This window comes from Alosa alosa, chromosome 11, assembly GCF_017589495.1.
Source record: "Alosa alosa isolate M-15738 ecotype Scorff River chromosome 11, AALO_Geno_1.1, whole genome shotgun sequence".
Taxonomy (NCBI): Eukaryota; Metazoa; Chordata; class Actinopteri; order Clupeiformes; family Clupeidae; genus Alosa; species Alosa alosa.
In genome coordinates, this window is record NC_063199.1 from 19,065,751 (window position 1) to 19,091,477 (window position 25,727).

At 42.6% G+C, this 25,727-nt stretch overlaps 1 protein-coding gene across 4 annotated transcripts in view; it reads left to right on the top strand.

Moving 5' to 3' along the window:
* si:dkey-246g23.4 (uncharacterized protein LOC559426 homolog) overlaps nucleotides 1-21,324 on the top strand; it is a 33,540-nt gene extending 12,216 nt beyond the window's left edge. Inside the window, exons 2-7 of one of the 4 annotated variants that reach the window (XM_048256189.1) lie at nucleotides 4,544-4,666; nucleotides 4,926-5,091; nucleotides 12,504-12,769; nucleotides 13,558-13,701; nucleotides 14,278-15,168; nucleotides 19,959-21,324. In XM_048256189.1, coding sequence (XP_048112146.1) covers nucleotides 12,547-12,769; nucleotides 13,558-13,701; nucleotides 14,278-15,168; nucleotides 19,959-20,191 — 1,491 coding nt within the window. In that variant the 5' untranslated portion in view covers nucleotides 4,544-4,666; nucleotides 4,926-5,091; nucleotides 12,504-12,546 and the 3' untranslated portion in view covers nucleotides 20,192-21,324. Of the gene's footprint in view, nucleotides 1-4,543; nucleotides 4,667-4,908; nucleotides 5,092-9,338; nucleotides 9,771-12,503; nucleotides 12,770-13,557; nucleotides 13,702-14,277; nucleotides 15,169-19,958 lie in introns of those variants that run through there. The other 3 variants (XM_048256190.1, XM_048256188.1, XM_048256187.1) reach the window with 3 other exon arrangements.
* Nucleotides 21,325-25,727: the final 4,403 nt, after the last annotated feature.

Genomic DNA, 25,727 nt, shown 5'->3' on the forward strand with positions numbered 1-25,727 from the left:
AAAGTGGGTTGGAAAAACAATGGACGCTTCCTACAAGGACTGTAGTTTACCGCAGAGAACGTCTAATAAGGATAGGACAATTTTTCACATGAAATGTAATTCCCATTTCTTCTTGAAGCCAAAATAAATCTGAGAATGTTTATCGGACATGCTTGGTTTTTTTACTGCAGGCACGCTAATCTTATAATATCAATAGCTATAGGACCTAGGGTACAATAATGTTACCGTTAGTATTGGTTGAGTGATGGAGGCCAATTTGATTGCATTTGTAGAAAACTATGCGGTTATACCAAGCAAATTGATAGCAGCACTAATTGTATCTTTCGACTGTCATCTCATTTCCTTATGACCATAACATAGGCTACTAACAGGAGCTAAGTGAGTTAGCCACAACACGCTTAAGCTACATTGATGGATTTTTAATGGAAATATATAGGCTACCTGAAAGATAACCTGTCTATGATGCATCCTAAACATCGGGCTGGGACATTTCTGCTCTCAAAAAGCATCTGAGTCAACGTTCATTCCCAAACACCCATATAGGCTACTTCAATCCTCTATTTTCAAAGGTGATTCAAGTAAGGAAGAGCATGGCCCAAAGTAAAGTAACTAGGACTGAAACTACATAAATTCGTCAAAGTGAATAATTTGTGTCAATTCGCCGCAATGTAGATTTCCATTTAAATCAAATGTTTTAGAGCGCATGTTGAGAGATGCTTTTTGTTTGTTCGAAGTGCGTGTTTAGGGTGTGAGAGGGGAGTCGATGTGCTTTGATTCCAGCTTGGTAGTTGTAGTCTATGCGATTAAAAAACATGTGTGTGTGAAGTATCCAAACAATGATAACGCTTTCATTATGGCTGCTTTAGCCACAGACCTTGAGCTACTGTACAGTGGGTTGGGTTCCATTTAGAAGTGTCCACTTCATTCGCGCTTTCCGTGATTAACACAGCTGCGTGAAATGTATTACTACTGATATGCAAAACTATTAACTTTTCGCCAAGAGGTGGCAGCTTAAGTCCGCTTGATACTGTAAGCCAAGGAGATTTTATTTGGGTCGCCAGCATAGCCTAGTGACCATTTATGTTGTGTAATAGGCCTAGCATGGGCCTACCTTATATAGTTTGTTAAGTCACGGTTTTGTCATAACTCCTCTATGCATTTTTGCATTTAGAATAGCTCTGAAACCGGGGGTTTAACACGTTGCAGGGGGGGCAATCGCAAAAATAAACAATATTTCTGTCGGGTGCCTACCATGGACTATAGGCTGGGTGAACTCAGCCTGATCTGCCAGCTATTTCTTTTTCGATTTCTTAAAAGATTGAGCTTGGTCTGGCGAAAGCCAGACTAACCATGGACCTCATAGTTGCAAAATGCAAGGGAACATGAATCAGCCTATTATTTGCATGAACAATAACGGACTGTAGCTCTTCAACTTGGCCCGTTAAAATGTGTATGAACAGTCTAGCAACGCATTTCATGAAGGCCCTTTTGGACATGTCAGTTATTTGCACCACTGGGTAAAACTACATTTTGTTTTAGACTACTGGTATTTAATTTGTGCATTGACAATAAAGCTGAATATCATATGAACTAGATGACTAAACTTATGCATATGTAGAGGAAGAAACATTCACAAAAAATCCATGACATGACCTCTCTTCTTGATAGCTGTTGAAAACTGCATGGAACTGACAGGGATTGTTTTGTTTAATAATAAATAAATAAATAAGTACATTATGCTGCTATCTTCTGCTTTTCCCAAATACAATGTAGCTTACAGGTGTACCTTTCATCAGTCCAGTTGCAATGGATGGACTGTGATGAACTGCCCTACTTGTGATTGTTTAGAGATTTTAAAAGTTTTATAACAATGCTACAAATGTTTTGGCAAGTGCTACAAATCTATTCACCTTTGCAGCGCCAGTAGGCGACTTTGTGTGCGAGCCGCACACACACATTCCAAACAAGCATACACAAAAGTTTCAAGAGTGGGGGATGGAGTAGAAGATGGAGACATTCATTAATATGATTTATTTTCGTGGAATGGATGTACAGGACTGAGCGGCGGTCATATTTTGTACCGCTATGCGGTACATCTAGTTTAATGAGGTTTTATCACTGAAAACGATTATTTCTGAAAACTTTGGCCAAAGTTGAGATGTGAGAAACTCGTGGTTTCACTTTCATCAAGGGAAAAAAGCGCTGTTGCATTGCGACATGTTCCCTCGTTCGTTTGAAATCTCTGATTGACCACCTGTTCGAGGGATTTGCGACAGCCTTTCCCAGCTGTTTAACATGTTTGTAGCATATCTGTGTTGAACAGAATTATTTTTAAAAACGGAGGGGATGTATAGGCTATCAGTTTTTTTCCGAATAGCCTACTCTAGGCCTACTACGTATCTCTTAGATTTCGCTAATTAGTGTTGTAGGCTCGGAGTTTTTGACGGCACTAACTTTTACAAAAGACCAGAAAACAATGTTAAGTCATTTGTGGAGAAGAAGGATGGTTCATGTGTTTTCTTCCTACACCTCACGGTAAGCTATTTCATCGCTCTGGTTGGTTAGGTGTATCCAATTGAGTGCAGAGGCATTCCCCCTGTATCGGTTGAAACACGCCCCATAATTACGTCCCAATGGAGCAGTATCAGACTCATATTCTGACTAGAATTGAGTATGACTGCGTCAGGCTAATGTAACGAGGCAAGCTAATGATTTTTTCCCCCTCAACTTAGAACATGTCAAGCTCAATTTTCCATACATTATAGGGGTGCTATATGGGGAAAAAAATTCACATCTGGCCTTGAACGGTTTTACTTCTAATCATTTTAAAAGATGCCTAAAGACTAACTTAATTGCTGGTCTATAGCTGGTTCTCCAGAAGATTTCTGTCATAGTAGTGTGTTCTAGAGTTCTCAACGGGTCGGGTCGGCCCGACAAACCCGACGGGACCCGCAGGTTCGGGCCGGGTTCGGGTCAAAAATATAAGCAAATGACTCGTGTCGGGTCGGACCTCGGGCTTAATCTTTTCTGCTCAGTGAAAAAAAAACATTTATTAATCATCGCTGCAGTTCACCGTAAAGAAAGTCTGGTTGCTGCGTGCAACGTGCATCATGGAGAGGGGCAGGGGCAGACCTGACGCCGCTGCGTGCACGCCTTTAGCCTGGAAACGAAGATGGAGTTGGTGAAAAGTAAACTTGCCACAGGTGAAAATGCAAGGTGCTGATGAAATATGTGACCCTGCAAGGCGAAACCAGTCGCTTGGGTAAAATTTACAAAATTAAGTTATTGTGCTCACATGAACGGCCATAAACTAAGTTCTCCAACGACATGTAGCCTATATCGAGGGTGTTGCAAAAAGCATCGCTAAGATGACCACATCCAAATTTGGCATGGTTCTTCCGTCACCATAGCCTACGCCAGAAGATGAGAAAACGCTAATGTATTGAATCTTTACCTAAATAAAGTCAGGGTTTAACAGTCAAAACGTATGTTTTACGTCGGGCCGCGGGCCGGGTTTGGGCAGATAATTCATGTTGATGTGTCGGGTTACATCGCTTCCGGGCTTTAAAATCCACGGGCCGGGTCGGGTCGGGTTGTAATTTTCAGGCCCGTTGTTCTACTGTAGTGCTTACACTGTTTGGTCATTCTTTTTCTTTCTTCTTTTCCTTTTATATTTCTTTAAATTTATATTGTTTTGATACTTTTGTTGTGGCTCTTGTTGTTATGTTACTTTTAAAGGTGGAGGCCTCATATAAGCCAGTCTGAGCTTACTGCCTCTTCCTGCACGGATTTCTTTTCTTCGTTTCTTCTTTGACTCTGTCTTTTTACAAGTGCTAAATAAAATACAAATACAGAACACATCACCCTTGTGTTGGCTGAACTGCACTGGCTCCCTGTTTCCTAAAGAATTGATTTTAAGGTTATGTTAATTACCGGTACTTACAAAGCTCTGAATGGCATAGCACCTTCATATATCTCTGAGCTTTTAATATCTTATCAACCACAAAGGAAACTTAGATCATCCAATTCTAATCTTTGCACGGAGGAGCATACCACTTGCGGTGTACCGTCACACCGGTGAGACAGGAATGTTGGAAAATTAACGTTCTAAAGAATATCTGGGTTCATTGACTTCAACCAGAGCCGTATAAAGATACCTTTATACGCCTCTGACTTCAACATAGAATTTTAGAACCTTAAATTGTTTTGGAACGGAATCTTATGTTAGAATGGACCTCTCATCACAGCCTCTGTTGTTCCAAATGCTTAAGGGCTGGTGAATGAATCTGATCGCCATCCACAGTGTGTGGTAATGGTGCAAGGTTCAGTCATAATGTGTTGTCATGTATCCATTGTGGTGTGATAGCAATAAAGTTAAAAATTATTCTGTTCACGCTCCATCAAGCTTGGCAGGTAACCAACAAATCGTTCCAAAATACCACACAGAGACAGTTAACTTCCAGCTTTGTAATTTTGTTTGAGCTGATATCCTCATTAAGTACATTTGCTTTTGCAACCCTCTCTGTTAAACTTTTCCTAAAAGGTCACAGCTTTGTTACGAAGCAGTAACAAATTTCATGGAATAACCGGCAAAGACTCATGGGTTTAGCCCTCCGGGAAAACAAAACAACCACCCACCCTACCTGCCATGCTCCCTACAGTAGAGGTAACTGCAGTAGTAGGAGTTGCTCCTCCTGCTCTAACTTTACCAGTGGCCTTCCTCTCCTCTTCCTGAATACCTTCTGTATTGCCACTTAGCATGTACATCTCATTTCTTATGCATGCCTGTCCTTGCTCCATTCATGTTGTATTCCTTTGACATTACCTTCTCATTTTAATTAGAGGGAGGAGCTAGGACATAAGAAAGGATAGCCATATAAGGGAATTGATAAGAATCCAGCATAAAAGCCTTTGCCTCCTGTTAGATGGTGCCAGTGTGGATGGCCTGCCTGCATGCCTACCCCTGAGGAGATGTCTCTGCCTGGCTCCTGGTTCTGAGCTTTGGGCTCCAGGTAGACTTCCTGGCCCGGACAACAGCTGTACTCCATCCAGCTCTGCCAAGCAAAGAGGCCAGACCCCAGGCCAACCATGGTAAGGATTTTACAGAGCTTTCTCACGCACTGTGCTAAAATTCAGATGTGGGACGATGTGGGCATTCAAGATTTGAAAGTATAAACAGCATTGACAGTTACAGTATTTGAAAATTATATAAAGATAATGGCTTCAAATTTGTCTGACACCTTCAGGCTCAGAATCTTGCCTTGCTTTAAGTCATGGGATATAATCAGTCCTTTTAGGCAAGTCCCTTCACTCGGCCGCCATATTGCAGCACATTTTGGGCACTTATCTGGCATCTATTTCAGCGCAAGGCTTCACCAACCTTGCTCCAGTGGCAAGATCACATAATTGGCACAATGTATTCACAACACACCACATGATTGGCACAATGTTCACATGTCAACTTTTTGCCGCAGAAGGGGTGGGATATGTGTAGACAACTGCCACATTAGCTTTACAAACTAACCCAATGCATTTCTATGGAGGATTTTTTGAGTGCTGTGTTCACTCATTAGAAAGTCTCTGATATACAGTAATGCCCCAGAGAGGCTAATCCTGTATTTGGAATATCATCTCATTCACTATGACAAATGCACTATACAGTGCACTATGTAGTGAATGAATGGGTGCTCCGAGCACCGGGTTAGAGTTGGTATGTTGCAGTAGACTGGGGAAGTCTGCCGACCTCTTCAGGTTATATCCAGACATCTGCAGGAATCACGCAAGCATGTGTGAGTTTTGCACAAAGGTGTCTGTTGGTTAAAAGTGTACCCTGGGGCATATGGTTTAAACCTAGTGTATTGTGGTATAAAACTCAGGCAAATATAGGGTCTAATTTTGATTTGTGTACTTTTGTATATTTTGTTCTAGAAATGTGATAATTTACTGTCAATTAACATGTTGACAAGTGCTGTTTGTCTTGCAAAATTCAAGAGCAGTATGCTCAAGGTTCAAAGTTCACCCAGTTTCACTTGAATTACCTCTGCTGAACCTAGATAGCATTATGTGGTAAACTCCGACTCATAGTAACTGGTATCTGTATACAAGTAAAAAAGAAAGAAACAAACAATGAATTTATCTCACTGACTGCTGTCCTGGGGTACGTTTCCCAAAAGCACAGTTAGCAACTACGTTAGCAACTTACATGGTTGGAACCATAGATATTAGAAAGCTAGACACCACATTGGGCTCCAGAACATGTGTAAATAGCGCCACCATCTTGGTGGGGGCAACAATCACTGGAGGCCAATTGAGAAACCGGTGTCTCTGAATGGAAATCAGAGGGGTGTCTCTGATTGCCGGCAAGTGTTGCCCATAGTCAGTAAAGGTGTTACCCCCAGCAATATGGCGGCCCCGTTTACGTATGCCACCTAATAGAACTTAACGGACAATTGTTTGATTGTCAGTTGTCAAAATGTTTTTTTTGTTTGTTGTTTTCCCTGTCATCTACTTCCCCCACACACACACCATTTCATCACCCACCTTTTCATCATATCCCTCCCACACCCCCATTACTCCCCTCCACACACACACACACACACACACAGACACAGGTACACCCTCCTCCCCCACACACCCCATTAAACCCCCCCCAAACACACACACACACAAACACACCCCACACACACACACACACAGGCACCCACCGACTTAACCCCCATACATACATACCATTTCATCACCCCCCACACACACACACACACACACACACACACACACAGGTACATCCCCCTCCCCTACACACCCACTTACACACTATTACACCATACCCCCAAACACACACACACACAATATTTAATGACTACACCCATCGGTCTGTAGATGGTAGGGTTGCACGATATATCTCAAATCTATCGTTATCGCGATATCAATGCTTGCGATGGACATACCGCAAAGATTACTTAATTTTCGATACATTTCGATACATTTTCTGTGCCGTGCGCATTGCAGTCTATGGTGTATTCACATTCTGATTGTCAGCATATTTTACCAAACCGATGCTGTCATGCTGCCCGAGAATCCTGTCGATCCCCTACCAGTTTAGGTGCGCGGTGTTTTAGGTGTTGAGGTGGGCGCTAAGTCGTGATGGCTGAAGATGGTGAGTCGAGCGAGGTAGGCTACACTTAGGTGAAGAGGAATTGGTGACTAAAAGGAAAAGCAGGCCTGTTATATGGAAATATTTTGGTTTTATGAAGGGTGACGTGTTACAAACACAGCGCCAAATGCGTCCTCTCCACTGTGTTAAAATAAACAATTTCTTTTGTTATCATTATAGGATCAGAAGATATGTCTTTCACTGTAAGGCTTGTATTTCATTATTTGCATTTAGCAAAAGCCCCAGACAGCAGCAGAGAGGTAATCAGGATTGATATTTGTAAAAGTTCTTTAGCCTACTTTTGTTGGACACAATGATCAGAGCCCTTAATTTCACTTTCCGCTGCCCTCGTAGTCTAGCCTAATAACGTGGGATGCGCAGCGTATGAGGTTACAGACTGGGCTACTTAAGATTTTAGATGAGTGGACCATTGATATAGCTTAAGTAGCTTTTTTGCTAGGCCCAGCGAAGGCTGGCAATGTGGAATATTCCGCTGGTTGGTGCACAAGTGTTCAGATTGGCTGTGTATCCGTCTTTTAGGAGGATTTTCTTGGAGCAGGTCTTCCACACAACCCGATAGCCTAGTCAGTAGGTCTCTTAGCTGTCCACTTTTATCAGGCCATATATATATATATATATATATATATATATATATATATATATATATATACATATACATATATATATATATATATACATACACATATATATATATATATATATATATATATATATATATATATATATATACACATATACATTTTTTATATATATATATATATATTTTTTTATATATATATATATATATATAATATATATATATATACACACATTTATTTCTGTAATTATACACGGGTTTCCCGTTTACCAACAAAACTAGATGCGCGCGCAGCCATGGGGCAGAAGACGCTTGGCCGTCCACAACTTTATAAACTTATTTATAGTCGGCTGCTGTAAGCTACAATCGGATTTTTTGTATACCCCTGTTGTCTCAATGATAATAACATCTAATTTTAGCCTATATTTCAGAGTTTGCCGTTCATTTGCATTATTAACATCGTATTTAGTCATTTTTGGCGAAGACATGCATTCCTTTAGGGATATTGAACATATTGAACATTCTCTAACCATCGTGATTTCGCACGTTTTCATCGGTGCTGTTTTCAGCATAAAAACTCATTTTATTCTTTTCAAGGAGAGCACTGCTCTATGCTGTTCTATGGTGCTTTCTGCCTCTTATCGCAATATCATTATCACAGACATACACGCATGCTCACACACACTAACACACACGCACACAGGTACACACGCAGGTACACACGCATGCACATACAAGCATACACAAAAGTTGCAAGAGCATAGGATGGAGTAGGAGATGGAGAGAAATTGACAAGCGTGATTTATTTTCGCGGAGAGGATGTACAGGACTAAGTCAGTCACACACCTGCAGATAATGATACAAGATGCGCACTTTTGATCAATCCGACAAGACAACACACGCCTTGATTTAATGCCATAGGCTATTGTAGAAATGACAGACATGAATCTCGAATTGGTGGCTTAACTGGTTAGCCAGGGTATGTATAGCTTCTAGCTTGTCATTTTAGTGAACATTTTGATTCCCACAAGTGATCTTCATATTTTTTTGCGCATTAAAATCACAATGCGTGTTTAGTTTGTTACTGTTTGTTATGCAAAATTACAGGTGAGGCAAAATTCATCTGCATTATTCGAGGCATGCATTCGCTGTGTTTGCTCATGTCATGGGCTATCACCAGTTAACATGGACATCAGGATAGCTAGTAAGTAGACTAGATTAATGATAAATGTCGCTCTCTGTGGTGTAGTGGTTAGTGCCTACTCCACCAGAGCATTTTGCCTCCGTGAGACACATGTTCGAAACCCAACAAAACTTTCGTTGTTTTACTTTGACACATTTCCTGTTTGCACAGCATTTTGTGTGGATGCTTAAGCAGATTATATATATACTTATATATATACTTCATATTCTGTCGCGCACTGTACGAGGCCAGATATGAACCAATGTATTAACTTATTAATTTAATAATAAACAAATAAATAAATAAAAAAGACGATTCACGGATGAAACTGAAACTAAGTGAATCCATCATGTCTTTGTTATTTGCAGGTGTGCCTGCCACGTGCTACTCATTAACCAGCTTGGTCCAGACTAGGCCTACTGAAGTTTGGAAACTATCATGGTAGTTCAAACTTACAAAGTAACCTACTGTTAGTACGAGGGTTTTTTGATATTGGTTAGTTGAACGATGCATCGTATCGTAGGCCTGTTAGTAAAAAGCTATAGCCTCCGTAGTTGTAGGCCTACGGGAAACACACCCCTGAGCTGTAGTCTCACCCAGGGCTGGTCCCGTGCATAGGCGCACAAAATAACAGAGGGGCGCAAAAAAAAAAATGCACCCACTTGCTACAAATTGTCATGCGGCGCTATAGCCCATCTAAACACCTTATTGCACAGTTGCACTGCTGCTGAGTGCGGGACAACTAGGCGTACAGCTTAACAGCGACAGGATTTTTAACAAACCAAATATACGACCAGCTGTGCGGGGACTGGTCTGCACGTCATGACTTTCTTCAGGTAAGCAACATACACGCTGTGAGAACGTATAGGCCTACTCACAGTAACTCCACGTGGTAAACCAGTTCATGAGAAGTAGCCGAAACTGGTCAGCCATCAGTAACCCATGTATTGTCTCAGCAAAGTCTATTTTAAAGTCAACTGTTTTTCATCTTTTAATCTATTTGTATTGCTCATTTTTCAATGCTTGACGCCGTTTATGTTATTTAGTTCATAGCATTTAGAATGACGGATGACGCTCTCTTGGCTTGAAAACGAGTGTTCCTTGGCCTTGGTCCTTTTTTTGACTGGATACCTCTCCCATGGCGTACAGAAGAATCATTCCGTGCAGTGAGATTTTCAAATGCATGCTTGGTGCCGCCCCTCGAGTTGGGCCATTACATTAGTCATGGCCAGACCCTTAAATTCCCAGAGTCCGGATTTCCAGGCTAGGTAGGAGGCATTGTCGCAATTTTATTGAGCTATATAAGGTCTGAATGCATTTTGGGCTTATACCATTATTTACATGTGCGAATACTTAAAATAAATAGGCAGTCTACAGAAAACACTATGCATTGTCATAATACAAGTAGTCATAGGGTCTGAATAATGTTTGGGGTTATGCAATTTACATGTACCAGTAGTTGCGATCTCCTTGTCTCCTGTATTTCTGGTCTGTCTTTAAGATCAGCTGTGCAGTTTGTCTTATCCTTCATTCAATACTCCTCTACAAATATGAGTCCTGCTGGGTCTTTGTGATGAATGTATGGCAATGTGTTCAAGAGAAGGTCACCAGGATCTTTCCTGGAAGGCTGTAGCTGTGTGGTAAATGGATAAGCTGTGATATTCTATTTCTGTGTGGCCTCTCGGATAGCATGCTGTGACTGCAAATTGCAAAGCAGCCATGTAAGTAAGATGTACACTAATAATTATCATTGAAAGATAATAATTGATAGACATTTCTTATGTATAGATTTTGGAGTGCAAAGGCCATGTCAAGATGGATTACACTGACATTATCTGAGCTCACTTAGTGTGTTATGTGTCTGTGTAAATTATTATACGTGATGCGTGATCTGTTGGTGAATACATTACATTTACTTTGGGTAATTTGGGCAGATTGCTTGTTATCTGCATATATGTCAGTGTTGCTGGTCCATTTTAATGGGCTTTTTGGCAGGGTGATGGCGAAGTAAGCATTTAGTTTGAGATGGTACATTAGCATAACTCAAATCTGATAAAAGTGAAAATCTGTTCTTGTGCTTCCATTCCACACACGTTTCTACCTCGCTGGCTTTCTCGCGCTGCAGCACCTGTTAAGAGGGGGAGGCCTGTGTGAATGCTTAACACACACACTGTTAAGAGAGGGAGGCCTGTGTGAATGCTGAACACACACACTGTTAAGAGAGGGAGGCCTGTGTGAATGCTGAACGCACACACTGTTAAGAGAGGGAGAGCTGTGTGAATGCTCAACACACACTCCACATCATACACACTCACTTGGTAAACCTTGGTCAAACTCCTATCAGACATCCTGACCAGTTAAATAAATAGCTGTAGCTGCTGTTATGGGGGATTGGGGGTTGTGTCTGATAGATAGATAGATAGATAGATAGATACTTTATTGATCCCCAGGGGAAATTCAAGGTCACAGTAGCATACAGACAACACACACACACATTCACTAACAGCAGAAAGTAATTAAAAGTATATAATATAAAAAACACAACTAAGCAGTAAGGACAGTAGAAGATAAATATATACTAAAATACAAATTATACTAAATAACTCAATTCTAAAAAAAACAGTATCCACATAGTGGGTGATTAATCAAACAAGATGCCCTTGCAATGACTGAGGCAGGGGCTGAGCCTGTCATTCTCTGTGCATAAGGCAAGGCAAGGCAAGGCAAGGCAAGGCAAGGTGCTCTGTGTGAATATCATGGTGAGTGTCATGGTGATGGTGCTGTATGAGTACCGTAAGTCAAACAGTGCAACAGTGCAAGAATAAAGTGTGTGTGTGTGTGTGTGTGTGTGTATATGTATATATATATATATATATATATATATATATATATATATATATATATATAACTATATTAAGGAAGGTATAAGTGTGGTCACAGTTCGGCTGTGGCATGGAGGGAGGGGTTGTGCATATGTGCCAATATAGCATGCAAACAGTGAGGCAGAAGACAGTGGTAAAAAGTGGCTAGTGGACAGACAGTTCAAGACATGGAGGTGTGCGCCTGTGCTTGAGCTAACAGGTGCTGATACTCCAGCTGAGCTGCTGTACTTTACAGGAGTGATGGGAAGAGGGGCTCTGATTCAAAAGCTGTCCCCTTCACACTGTTCCCCGTTCATGTGCTATTCTCATGGAAATATCAGGGGCAGGATGGGACAGATTAGTCAGTGTTGTATTTGTCCAGAGGCTCCTTTGAGTGGGGTGGGGGAAGGTGGGTGGAGAGGTCGGAGTGATCGGATCACAATGCATCTTTGTGATTGTTTCCACTTGTATTTAGAGTGACCACTTGTGATCGGATCACCCAAAAACTCATTTTAAAAACAAATCGGGGGTAATCGGGGTCTTCGAGAGCTTGCGTTGTGAAGCCATGTAATTTTGGCATGAATTCTGTAGGAAGTCAGAAAGCAAGAGATGCAGATAACAGTGAAATTACTTCAGCATTACAAAAATGTAGCAAGAAATTATTTCCAAATGATGCAGAAATTTCAGGCCTGCTGTTTCCGTCCACAGATGTGGTTCTCAGGGTGAGCTCCGCCCGCTCATCACCCCCAAGATGGAACCTCGTGTGCGGGGTCAAGCCGTGAGACGGGGGTCCCCTCCGGATGGAGGCTACGGCTGGTTTATCGTCTTCTCCTGCTTCCTGGTATTCGGCCTGACGTTCGGCGTCATTAAGTCCTTCGGCGTCTTCTACGTGGAGATCCATCACTACTTTGCCACCACGGCGACGGGGAGCTCCTGGATCACCTCCATCGCCGTAGCAACCATTCACATCGGAGGTGAGCCAAACGCTCACTCATTTGTCTCCCTTTCTTTCTCTCTCTGACATTCTTGAAGAGCAGGCCAGAGATCAATGGCCTGTGAATAGTATTGATGAGCTTAACTCCATCTCCCTATTGTAAATATCACCGTAATGTGATGGGTGCTCTCCTAATGAGCTTAGTCTGACACATTGCTAAATGGTGATGGCATTGCAGCTCCCTCTCGCATACTATCAACAGTAGGCTGCTTACCATCTGGAGGAAAAAACTGTCCGGTGGTATCCGGCTGTCCGGTGGCCTAAATAAACCTCATTGTTGATGTTTAATGTCAGCCTCTCAGAGTTTCTGCTGTGTCAAGCAAGAGATGCATTGAATTTCAAACACACCAATCAAAAAATCCATATTTGACCACCAGGGGGCCACCACTCATCGCATTCTAAAGAGCTTAGGCCTGCTCTGAAGAAGCCACTAAACCATTTCCACTGCAGTATCAACACATCACTCCTCTGCTTGACCTGTGTCTTTCCCCCCTTGATCATTAAGTTAGTAAGATTCCAATGCTATGTTTTTATAGGGTGTCTGGCTGGCTGAAAATACTTAGAGTAAATTAAAGGAATAAAACCCTCACAGTAAAGCCTGTCTCTCTTTAGTCGTGCAGTTTGTCCTTCTTGTCTCATCTTCTGTCTTTCTGCCCAAACTTCTTTGGCAACTTTTTGTTTCCTTAGGCTGTCAGTCCGTCTTACTGGATAATGATATCAGTGTACTGTGGTAAAGTGTGTGTGTGTGTGTGTGTGTTACCCCCTCAGCTCCTGTAGGGGCAGCGCTGAGTGAGTGCTTCAGCCACAGGTCAGTGGTGATTCTAGGGGGGCTACTCAGCAGCGTGGGAATGGTGGCTGGAGCCTACGCACAGAACCTCGTCCAGCTCTACATCACTGTGGGTTTCATCACAGGTGAGTGGGACACACACACACACACACACAGAGAGAGAGAGACGTATGCATATAAATGAAATGAGTACTTATTATATACAGTTTGCACATTCACAGACATCCTGGTAAGATGGAAATTTGATGACAAACACACATAATTTAGGATATACAAAACAGTTTAATGTATACAAGAAATCCAAGATGTAAATACTGTGTAAACTCAATGAACTTGGAGGACACAGAGGTCTTTGCTGGATGTGGTTTTTGGGTGTAGGAAATCAATATCTGACAAATGCAGGCATACTATGAAGTAGTTGTTCTCACTGACCCAAAACAAAAGATGACTGTACTTTAAAGGAGAGATTCTGGCGATTATTTTTTATTTATACTACTCCCAAGTGTAGCACTGCAGCCGCCTTGTAGCTCTGGCCATTGGCTTGGATTCTCCTTTAAGTACAAACAACGTAGTCACCTACAGGCAGGCTCCAAATGAGCTGTCAGTAGTCCATGTATGAGACAAGAAACAAAAGCATATAAGAACATATAATAACATCACCCAGCAGTGACCGACCGTGTGTCCCTCCCTCTGGCCCCCAGGTTTTGGCTACGCTCTGACCTGGACACCCACGGTCACCATGCTGGGCTGGTACTTTGATCAGCGGCGTCCAATGGCCAACGCGCTAGCCAGCACGGGCGAGTGCATCATCACCTTTGTCTTGACACCGCTCTTCCAGCTGCTGGTGGACCACTACTCCTGGCGCGGAGCGATGCTGGTGCAGGGGGCCATCCAGCTCAATCTGTGTGTGTGCGGGGCCCTGCTCAGGCCTCTCAGGGCCCCTGCGAGGGCCCCGCAACAGCAGAGGGATGGGGAGGTGGTGGAGGAGGAGGAGATGGAGGCTCCAGCCAGCACCACTATGAAGTTAAATATGGACTCTGACATTAAGGCAGTGCCAATCCACACCGACCACGATGCCGCCAAGTCTGGGACATCGTGTGTAGACTCGGACGTGCAGCGCTACGTGGACTACACCCTGGTCACCAACGTCCACTTCATGGTGTACTCTCTGTTCGGTGTGTTTGCGGCTCTGGGCTTCTTCGCGCCAGCACTCTTCCTGGTGCCGTACGCACGCACCCAGGGCCTGGACGAGTACGAGGCGGCGATGCTGGTGTCGCTGTCGGCAGTGCTGGACCTGATCGGACGCGTCGTCTTCGGCTGGGTGGCTAACCTGAGGCTGGCAAAGACCACCGTGCGCCAGCTGACCGCCTCTGTCCTGGCACTGGGCACCGTGCTGCTGCTGTGCCCACTGGCCACCACCTTCGGGCAGCTGGTTGCCTTTTGCATGGCGTATGGCCTGGCATACGGCGCCACTGTCTCCACGCACATCACCGTGCTGGCCGAGGTGGTGGGGGCGGAGAGGCTGGGCAGTGCCATCGGGTTCTTCATGCTCATCCGCAGCACCGGGGGTCTGCTCGGACCTCCCATCGCAGGTAAGGCTGAATCACACACCACACAATTACAGTACCCCACATGCTTAACACAGTTAGCACACACCAACATTACCCTACAATACTTACAGTACCCCACAATTGAGTGATGCTATGGACATCATTTGAAATACATTGATCCTATTAAGGAAATGATCGGTGCAGCGCCAGTAAGTATGCCAGACCTTAAGTGAATAAGTACCAATGAAAACATGAAGGTTTAGGTTACGGTTAGGGGCAGTGTGACCTGTAACAGTAGGAATGTTACATTATATAAAATGGTAAAGGTAGAACATACACAATGGTATGTAATAGAAAGTGAAAGTCATGATACAGACATTTACATGGCTAGTTCTCTTTCAATTAAGGGCTCTGTTAAACACTAGACAGGCAGTCAAGTAGTTCTAGCCAAATAGCCTCTCTCTCTCTCTCTCTCTCTCTCTCTCTCTCTCTCTCTTCTCCTTAACTCCCAGTCTATCTATCTAGTTTTCTTTCTCTCTCTTCTTCTTCTGCTCTTGACCTTTGCCACAGTACTATATTCCCCCCTTTTAAGTGAGTGACTACCGACAAAAGCTGGTGTCCATTTTCAGCCATCATGGTCCTCCAGCATGTTTTGTGTCTGGCTCTCCAACGTCACAAAATACAATATTTGTCTTCCTCCAGAACAGACGGCTGTGTTAATTTCATGGATTATTGGTCAGCGGATAAATGGCTTCTTTCTTCTGGCAGCCATATTTTGACCCCCCACACACAAGTACACACACACTCTCTCTCTCTCTCTCTCTCTCTCTCTCTCTCTCTCTCGTGTCTAAATGTAAAGCATGGTTGTGTGGCTGTAACTCACCACACGCGTGTGTGTGTCTCACATGCATCGGACTGAGAGCTGAGAGGCTATGAGGCACCGTGCGGCAGCCATCACAGGTGGCCTGCTGTCAATCCATCACCTCCTACCTAGCAGATTGTCCAAATGAGACAACACAGACCACATGATGGATGACCATACACAAAAACAGCACACAGACACACAGACACCTACACACACAGACTTACTCACAGACACACACTCACAAATACACACAACATACACTCACACAACATAATGCACACACACAGCCAACGCTTGTTTTCCATGCATACACACCACCGCCATATAGGTAGACATGCATGCGTTAATGCGCACATTTATCTTCAAACTCTCTCACACACACACACACACACACACACACACTGTTCTGCATGCATGCACACAAACACACACACACACACACACAGAAACATACACACTCACACACCAGCACACATGAATGCACTCACCCATACAGACACAGACAGAGACAAATGTAGAATAAGCTTTGATCAGTAGTTCCACCACCACACCACATCACAGATAGGACGCCTCCACCATGGTTGGGTTGTTTGCAGCAGGGTGGCGTCATGACTCTCCCCTCAGTCTAAACACTGGCCTTGGGGAGCTGGCCCAAGAAAGCCTGGCTGTGATGCAGGGAATGCGGTCTACCCAGGACAGCCAAAAGGCCTCCCACCCAAGAGCAGCAAGTCAGCTGGAAAAAGCTCCTTAATCAACACCTAGCCACCCAATCTGAAGGGAGAGTGTGTGTGTGTGTGTGTGTGTGTGATGATTTTTGAAAATTATAGTGTGTGTAGATTAACTTTAGCCTCCTTACATCTGAATGTTGCACTGAAAAAGAAGTGAAACAGTGAGGAAGACAGACAGAGAGTGATGGGTGGAGGGGGAAAGTAAACAAACAGTAAAACAAACAGTAAACAAACATGTTTTACAACTAAGAGCGTTTTAGAGTATAATAATAAGAAAGCTGTACAGAGGAGAAATGAAGAAGGAATGAAAAAGAATTAGAATTAAAAAGAGAACTAAATAAAGACTAGGAAAGAAAGGGGACTAAATAAGAGAGTTTGGCCATACATGTGCACATGGCCTGATTCTCATCTGAGGAACGTTCTTCTAACTGTACTGTGGCAGCCTGTTGAAGAACCGTCAGAGTGACATGACCTTGACATAAACATGCCATAGCAGATGCCTGATGGTGCTATTAGTCTTCACTATAATTGATATCCAGTGACATGCTAATGACATGCTAACATGCTCACCAGCTGTTATGACGGCTCTCATAATGTTGGCTGCCATATAGCGGAAATAGTGGTCTTTAGTTGTCATCCCAGCCAGTGCACCACTATAGCCTGGCTAACGTCAGACCTCATCTCATTGAGATGGGGTCTGGGAACTAGACATTCATTTTCTCGTATCTGAAACGTGGTTACGAATGCCCAGAGCCGTTTATTGGGTGCTACGAATGTCTATCAAATGCGTCTGTACATAGCTCATAACGGCTTCGGTGTGTCGTCATCGTCTTGCTGCCCTCCCTCCATTCTGTGTTTGGTTCCTTCGTTGAGGTGAAAACGAAGTCCATGGAATCCAGGCTGCCTAGCAGTGTGAATAAAATTGCGCGCGTAAGGCAGCATGGGAAAACCCAGGCTAGCACTACTAAGGTGTTTCTTTAGAATCAAAGCAGCCGGAGGAGGCTGTTTCGGTCTAACTAGCCATCTAATGACACAAAGGCATGTAAAAGCCTTTTTTTTTTGGCTATTTAGTTGAAAACCTCTCACGTGTGTGTAGTGCTCATGCAGATACACACAGGACCACACCGTGCATCTGTCCAAACTGGGGGTGTATGAGAATGACGGTGGTGTTTACTTTCACACAATCATATCATCAAAATGAATTTAAAAGATCATACCAATAGGCCTACTAGCTGCCTATTAATTAAAAAATGGCTGCATATTGTTGCTTCAAATGGAGGCTGCCTGCAGCAGATAAGCTGTATCTGTCTTGAGTATCACACTAATCCACATGGCCTGCATGTAGCCCCCCGGTCTTTAGTCAGGGGAGAAGAATACTCGCTTTTTGCTTTTTAAACCCCAGACATCAGAGACCAGCTGTTTCAACCCAGTCTGTTTATGTTATGACTAGACAGAGAGAGAGAGGGAGAGAGAGAGGAGTGAAAGAGAGAAGGAGGTCACCCAGAATAAGAGACTGGCAGAGGGAGAGAGCGCAAGACTCTGTGACCTAGTGACTTTTTCAGATGAAACACTATTCTAATCTTTTGCTCTCTTGTGAACAAACATCAGTCAGAGACGGAGGAAAACATCCAAACCACCAGGGGCTGCAGTGGCTGCAGTGGCTGCAGTGGCATCAACCCCTGTGCAGGCGATCTCTTTTGAGCTGAGATTCAGCCTTGGGAGCAACAAAGTGTGGCCGTGGTAGTGTAGTGTTTTAAGGAGCTAGGCTAGCAGGTGGTAGCCAGAAAAGTTGTAGGTTCAATTCCCAAAACAGTCCACCGCATTTGAGCAAGGCGCTTAATCCCAAATTGCTCTGAGGACAATAGCCCTTGTAATATAATTGACATACGTAAGGCGTATAAGACGTCAGACATAAGGATGGATAAATGGAAATGTAAAGTGGCAGGGGGGCTCATTCATTCGCTCACTCACTCATTCATTCATTCATTCATTCATTCATCCACCACTCATTCATTCACTCTTTCATTCATCCACCACTAGGGGTGTGAATCTCATGTAAAAGACGATACGATTCGCATCTAGATACATGGGCACGATTCGATACAAGAAAAGATACATGTTCATAAAAAACGATTAAGTATGATTCGATGCGATGCGATTCGATGCAATTCGATGGAGTTCAAGAATGAAAAAAAAGCAATCTGAAAGATTTTTTATCATTTGCTCAAGGTACACATTAATTTTATATTATCAGTTATGATGGTCATGGTTGTCAAATGTGTGAATATGATTATCTAAACTGAGGTTTGTTTTATATACTGTATTGAAATGAAAAAAGAATAGTCTACATTTCAGTCAAACACAGCAGCAAAATACAACATTTTTTTTTATAGACTTTATAGATTTTATAGTTATATCTGATTGTTTTCATGGAGCTGTAGCCTTGTTGAGGTAAGACAATACCGAAATAAAATAAAACGGTGCTTAAGACACTCTTGGCCTTTTCTCATATAGCCTACAAGAATAAAATAGGCCTACATATCAATGAACTCTCTGGGTTTATTTTGTTCCAACGGTAGACCTAATGCAGAAACCTATAATGCCACAAGTCTGAGTGAATATGAACAAAATAATTGGCTAATAATTTGTGCATTGTTTTAGCAAGGGCCAAATTATTATTTAACATGAAGGAAATCCCTTCATCAAACGTAAGGTTATACTCTACAGACTATCGTTGCTGTTTAGTATTTAATTTCGCGCTGGATTTTGAAAAACAAAAGAGTAAAAACTGTAAAACAAACGACAGAGTGTTGTCACGTGCTTAAGTTGTAGTAGATGTATGGGTAATGAGGTCATTTGACAACTTTGGGCAATGAATGTAGCCAAAACGAACTGCATTACCCACAATTCGCGGCACATTATAGTTTCAAAACCCGATGGGATGAGCGCGCTGCTTGGAACGTAAATGAGTCTGAGCGAGCAGAAAAGGTTGTGAACCGATTCGTAACAAGTAAATCGATATAACGACCGGTTCATTTCAGTTTTATTCCGATACGGGGCTTCACGTATCGATGTAGCCGTATCTTACACGTTAAAAACGGATACCGATACGTATCGGTTAATCTTTACACCCCTATCCACCACTCATTCATTCATTCACTTATTCGTTCATTCATTCACTCACTCATTCACGGTCTAGCTAATCGCTGGTACTTTTTCTTGCCCTTTTTGTTTCTCAGGGTTCTTCATTGACAAGATGAGTGACTACGGCACTGGCTTCCTCATGGCAGGTGTGGCCCTTATAGTCTCTGCCCTCTTCCTGCTTCTGCTGGACCAGATGAGCAGGAGGGGGCGAGGCCTGAACAGGAAAGGTGACCGCATGCACCCAGAGAGCAAGAAAGAAGGGGAGGAGCTGAATAAATGGACAAACGTTTGTCAGAAAGATGGGAGGGGCTTGGAACAAGATGTCTAGGTGGGAGAGAGAACAAAACGCTGAGGATGAAATGTTTTTACCAGTCTCTTAACCATGAGTGAAGAAGAGGATGAAATGAAGTGGCCAAAACAGCCGTTGAGTACTTGCCAGATCTTGCCAGCGCTGAACTAATGAAGCAGAGATATGATGCCTTAAGAAATTATTCATCAGCGTTGTCTTAATCCATGTTGTCTGTGAGGGCACCTTAAAGAAAGTGCCTGGAAAGATCATTCTCAGGGCATGACACACCAAACCCATGAGGTGCAAGTGCAAGACACAAAGATCTGTAAGCCAAAACGAAAACATATTTTTTCCCAATTTTTCAAATTCTCAGGATACTATTGAGAGCATGAAGTTATCTATGCACCGAATGCTGCTACCAAAATCACATGCGCGCACACACACACACACACTAACTTGCACTGATGATGCACAACATTACAGTTCTCCTGTAACTCACGACAATCAGCCTCACACTCAATCTGCTGCATTTTTTCATCTGTGATGTAGTGTTACCTCAGAACAATTTGATTTCTCAGGTTTTTTTATATCAAAATCTACTCCTGGAGTTGTGAAAATCCCCCCTATACACAACTGCACAATGTTCAATCCATATGACACTGTGATGCCACCGCAACGCTGGAAAAGACAGTTTAAGAGGTAACCTTGAATGCAGTCGGTCAGTTTTGTGTAAGCAAATGGCGCCCTCTAAAGGTTTGCCTAATCTCCTGTGGAATATTTGAGGTGAATCCAGTTAAGAACCTGAATCTTTTTTTGCTCAAAGGGTTCTTCATGTTTAGTGACGTGGACACTGTTTTTAATGTCACTGCTGTTTTTCTTGCCTTAAATATCTTTCCTTTTAACGTTTTTTAAATGTTTTATGTGAACCAAATCAGCTCCTTGGGGTAATTTGGAATGTACTGCTCTGTTCATTTACTGCAGTAATTTATTATTAAGTTAATAATTAACATCATTTGAAAATAAAAATGACAATCCCTGAGACCGAAGTCAAGAATATCATTGATATATGTTGATGAGTCTGAGCTTCACATGGTAAATGTATTACTTTGAGAAGTTACAAGTTAGATCCATGGAAACAAAATGTTTAAACCCAAACAAAATGTTTTGGTGCAAAACTTTTCCAGTCAGAATGAACTGCACACCATGGATAAGTGATAAAGCACACCATGGATAAGTGATAAAGCGAGGCTTGACCTAGTATTGTCTGGTCATCCTAGCACAACACGTTTCACTAATGTCAATCCAGAATGGCAAGGAGTGACCAGGGCAAGCCAGGTGTAAGTAATTCAGGATACATGCACGTTCCCGTTTTTCTTCCAAAGAACCCACGGTTGGAAATAAAAAGACTCAGAAAATGGCGTCATCCATAGTAAAGTTTTTTTTATTTTTTATTTTTAATTTTTAATTTTTTTTTTTTTTTGAATGGGGAAACACAGTTGTTTCTGTATAACAGCGAGAGTAGGCGTGGTGGACCAATTGCAAACTGACATACACCCACGTTTGAGTGCTTCATGTAGGCATGGAACGTCATTAAGAAAAGAGCTTTTCACTGTAAAGATAGACATAGTATGATTATATGACTATCTTTATAACCGAATTCATTGACAACACCTCTGAAAATTGCTCTCCGTTTCCAATCAACTACTACCTTAGACTATTCATTAAACCAACAGAAGAAGCAAACGACTATTATGTTAATAATTATAAGGCTATCACAATTAAAATGATAACCCTGTGGTAATAGGCAGACAATCTGTGGTGTTTTGTGAGCAAATACATTTAGCAAATAGTATACAAATGGAATAAAACTTTTAAAAAAATCACATGGAGGTCTGATTTGAATGACTGAATGAGCTGAACCAATAAGACAACATATTTAACATTAGAATTAACTAAGCCTAGCTGTGCACAGAATAAATCCCCATGGTAACTTATGTGCCATCTCTTTTGTGAAACCAAGTCAAGGCTAAATTAATTCAGGATAACCAAAAATCCAAGCTTAATCCTTATCTAGGTTTTGTAAAATACCCCTCAGGCTTCAGAACGGTAGCCATAGAAACTCGCATGGCATTGTCATTATGTATACATATTGTTATACACACACACACTAACACACTTCCTCATTCAAATACTACATTGAAAATATTTAAACTATCTGTTTTGATGTGATCTCAATGGGAGACGGAGCAAGTTTCCTGTGTGTATGCTGACTTCTTTAAATGTTACGCCACAGACTTGTATACTCACACACACATCCCACAAGATGAGCAAGCTTGAAATAGGAAACTAACCAGAGAGAGAGCTATGATAGAACGTGCACTGCATCGTGAGCACAAACAAGCATAAATAAATTTGTACCCCTCATAAATCTACAACAACATACAAACCGCCGAGCCACTGCCAAAGAAAGCAGTGATATAAACATGAGCCCTGGAGTGTCTGTCTCCTCTCTCTCTCTGTCTGTCTCTCTCTCTCTCTGTTTCTCTTTCTCTCTCTCTCTCTCTCTCTCATACCCACACACACATGCACACACAGTGGAGCTGGGAGGGCAAAGCCCACCTATTATCTGACGAAAAGAAGAAAGACAGATCAAACAATCAAATGACCCTGCATTTCTGCCCCACAGAGAGCGACCCGCATCCTGCTCAAAAAGAAACTGCTTTCTCTCCAAAGCGTTCCACTTATTCTTTTATTTAGCCCGTTATGCTAGTCTGCGTCTACTACTCATCAAAGAGCAGCTCAACATGGCACCAAAATGAACATTCACCATGCCAATCACTTGCAGCTATCATATTCATAGTTTGGGTACCCTGCATCTTCTCCATCCTCACTATAATGGAAACAGCACAGATGTTGCCACTGAATGTATACAGTATAAGTGATGAGTCGTATTAAGCAACATTTACCATTCTCTGTGAAACAGAAATACAGTATAGCTGGGTGTATATTCGATTATACAGTAAGGGAGATATTGTTTTTCTCTAACGTTAAGTGTTGGACCGCAGTGAAGGCAAAAAAGCTGTCAGTGTGTTTACTCAAGGGGTATAGAAAAGAAAGAAGGTGTATCATTCCTACTCCATTCTTACTCCAACATACACACACAGCTAATGAAGATCTCTTGGGTGCATGTGTACAAACTATATCCAGTTCTCACCCTGCTGTGTAAACAGAGAGCAGCAAATATAAACTGCACACAGCGTGCACAGCAGCACACTGTGAGACAGCTGCAAGTATGGAGCTCACGTGGGACAGTGCCAGACATCTCCTCACAGCCGCGGGCCATATGAGCTAGGAACAGCTTTGAAGTTTCCCTGATCAGAAACAATCAAGCCCAAACTAACAGGACCCCTCCCCCTGCTCTGTTTCAGTCCCCTTCTACTTCAGCACCTACACCAGCATATCTATGACCTTTGACCTTCCTGTCAGCTATGTGCACACATGGTCGCTATGGCAACCGGCAGCTGAAATATTTTTTGCTGGCTGTTTGACCTGCGTGTGAGAGAGGTCATGCTGAGGAATTCCACACAGCTACCTGAGCTCAAAGAGCTGACATGGAAGGAGGGAGAGAGACAACAGGGGATGGGGGAGAGGGGAGAGAGAGAAGGAGGGAGCGAGGAAAGAGAGAAACGGAGCTGGAGGGGGAAAAGAGAGAAGAGGAAAGAGATAAGAGAAGAAAGGAGGGAGGGAGAAGAGGAAAAAAGAGAAGGAGTGTGGGAACTACAGAGAGAGGTAGGACACAGAGTGCAGTAACAAGGGGAAAGTGAGGGAGAGAGCTCTTCAGTAACAGGGGGAAAGAGTGGGAGAGAGAGCTCTTCAGTAACGGGGAGAAAGAGTAACAGAGAGAGCTCTTCAGTAACAGGGGGAAATAGTTGGAGAGAGAGCTCTTCAGCAGCAGCGGGAAAAAGTGGGAGAGCTGTTCAGTAACTGGGGGAAAAAGTGGGAGAGCTGTTCAGTAACAGGTGGAAAGAGTGGGAGAGAGAGCTGTTCAGTAACAGGGGGAAAGAGTGGGAGAGAGAGCTCTTCAGTTACAGGGAGAAAGAGTAAGAGAGAGCTCTTCAGTAACAGGGGGAAAGAGTGGGAGAGAGAGCTGTTCAGTAACAGGGGGAAAGAGTGGGAGAGAGAGCTCTTCAGTTACAGGGAGAAAGAGTTGGAGAGCTCTTCAGTAACAGGGGGGAAAAGTGGAAGAGCTGTTCAGTAACAGGGAAAAAGAGTTGGAGAGCTCTTCAGTAACGAGGGGAAAAAGTGGGAGAGAGAGCTCTTCAGTAACAGAGGGAAAGAGTTGGAGAGAGCTCTTCAGTAACGGGGAAAGAGTGAGGCAGAGAGAGCTCTTCAGTGCACTCTTCCATCTCATTTTAAATAAGAATCATTATTGTCAACACTCCTATCCAACTGATAATAATCCGCATTGGCAGTCAGAAAACAATGTATCTACCTTTGATGCAGACCCGCAGCAGACACCAATTCACGGCCAGGCATTACAATTTTCCAAGGGGGGCACAAATTGATCTGTTCACTGTTGTGGGAACTTAAATTGATCACATTAGTGGGGTTACAACAACTGTTTTCAAACAGATAGCCTAGTGCCAAAAATGACTGCCAAAGTGTGGCCTATAATTAGGCTACTTACAAGTACAAGGTTGTAACAAATCGCCCTTATTCAAAAGGACTGATTGCCACTACGCATAAATAAGGTTACGGGCGGATCCAATAAGCAATAATCGTGCTGGTTCAATGCAGATGAAGGCCGTTTAACTTAACTTAAACTAGCAAAAGGCCTTGCCTTCCTCTTAATAAGAGTGTATATTACAGAAAGAAACCCAACATATGAGATTGATTCACTTTGTATTCTAATGCACGAACTCACGGCCACTCGGCGCACAACTGAAGGCCCGACACATAATTAACAACAAAGTCTCACAATGCACCAACAAATACCCCCCAAAGTTCAGTGCCCAATAGTCCCGACATCAATCAGATGATTCAAACAGTCCAAAACACAAACGTGATCCCCGGAATAGGAAAAAGTTCTTGGGCTTACAGTCTGTTGAGAAGTCGTTCCCCATACAGTTGCGAAACGCAATCTCACCAAAACAAGCGCGTTAGGAAAAGGATCCTTTGCTTGCTGTACAGTGGTGGAGGAAGTACTGAACCTCAGTACTTAAGTAAAAGTACAAATACACAGAGAAATATTTACTTTAGTAAAAGTAAAAGTACCACAATGACAACCCTACTTAAGTAAAAGTAAAAAGTACCTGCTTTTAAATGTACTTTAAGTATTAAAAGTAAAGAAATATTTGCATAATGATTTATTCTCTTAATATCTATATTCTAAAAGGAAAAATCAGTATGGGCTGTGGTATTTTAATTAAGCTAGTTTTAGGTTATACTCGACTAGATAGTTTTAAGTTAATGCAATTGTGCTTACCATCTGTGGCCCAGTTTACATTCTGACCTACAATTCTAGAGACTGTAATTCTGGTTATCTACTAGGGTGATCTGCTGAGTAATATCATTC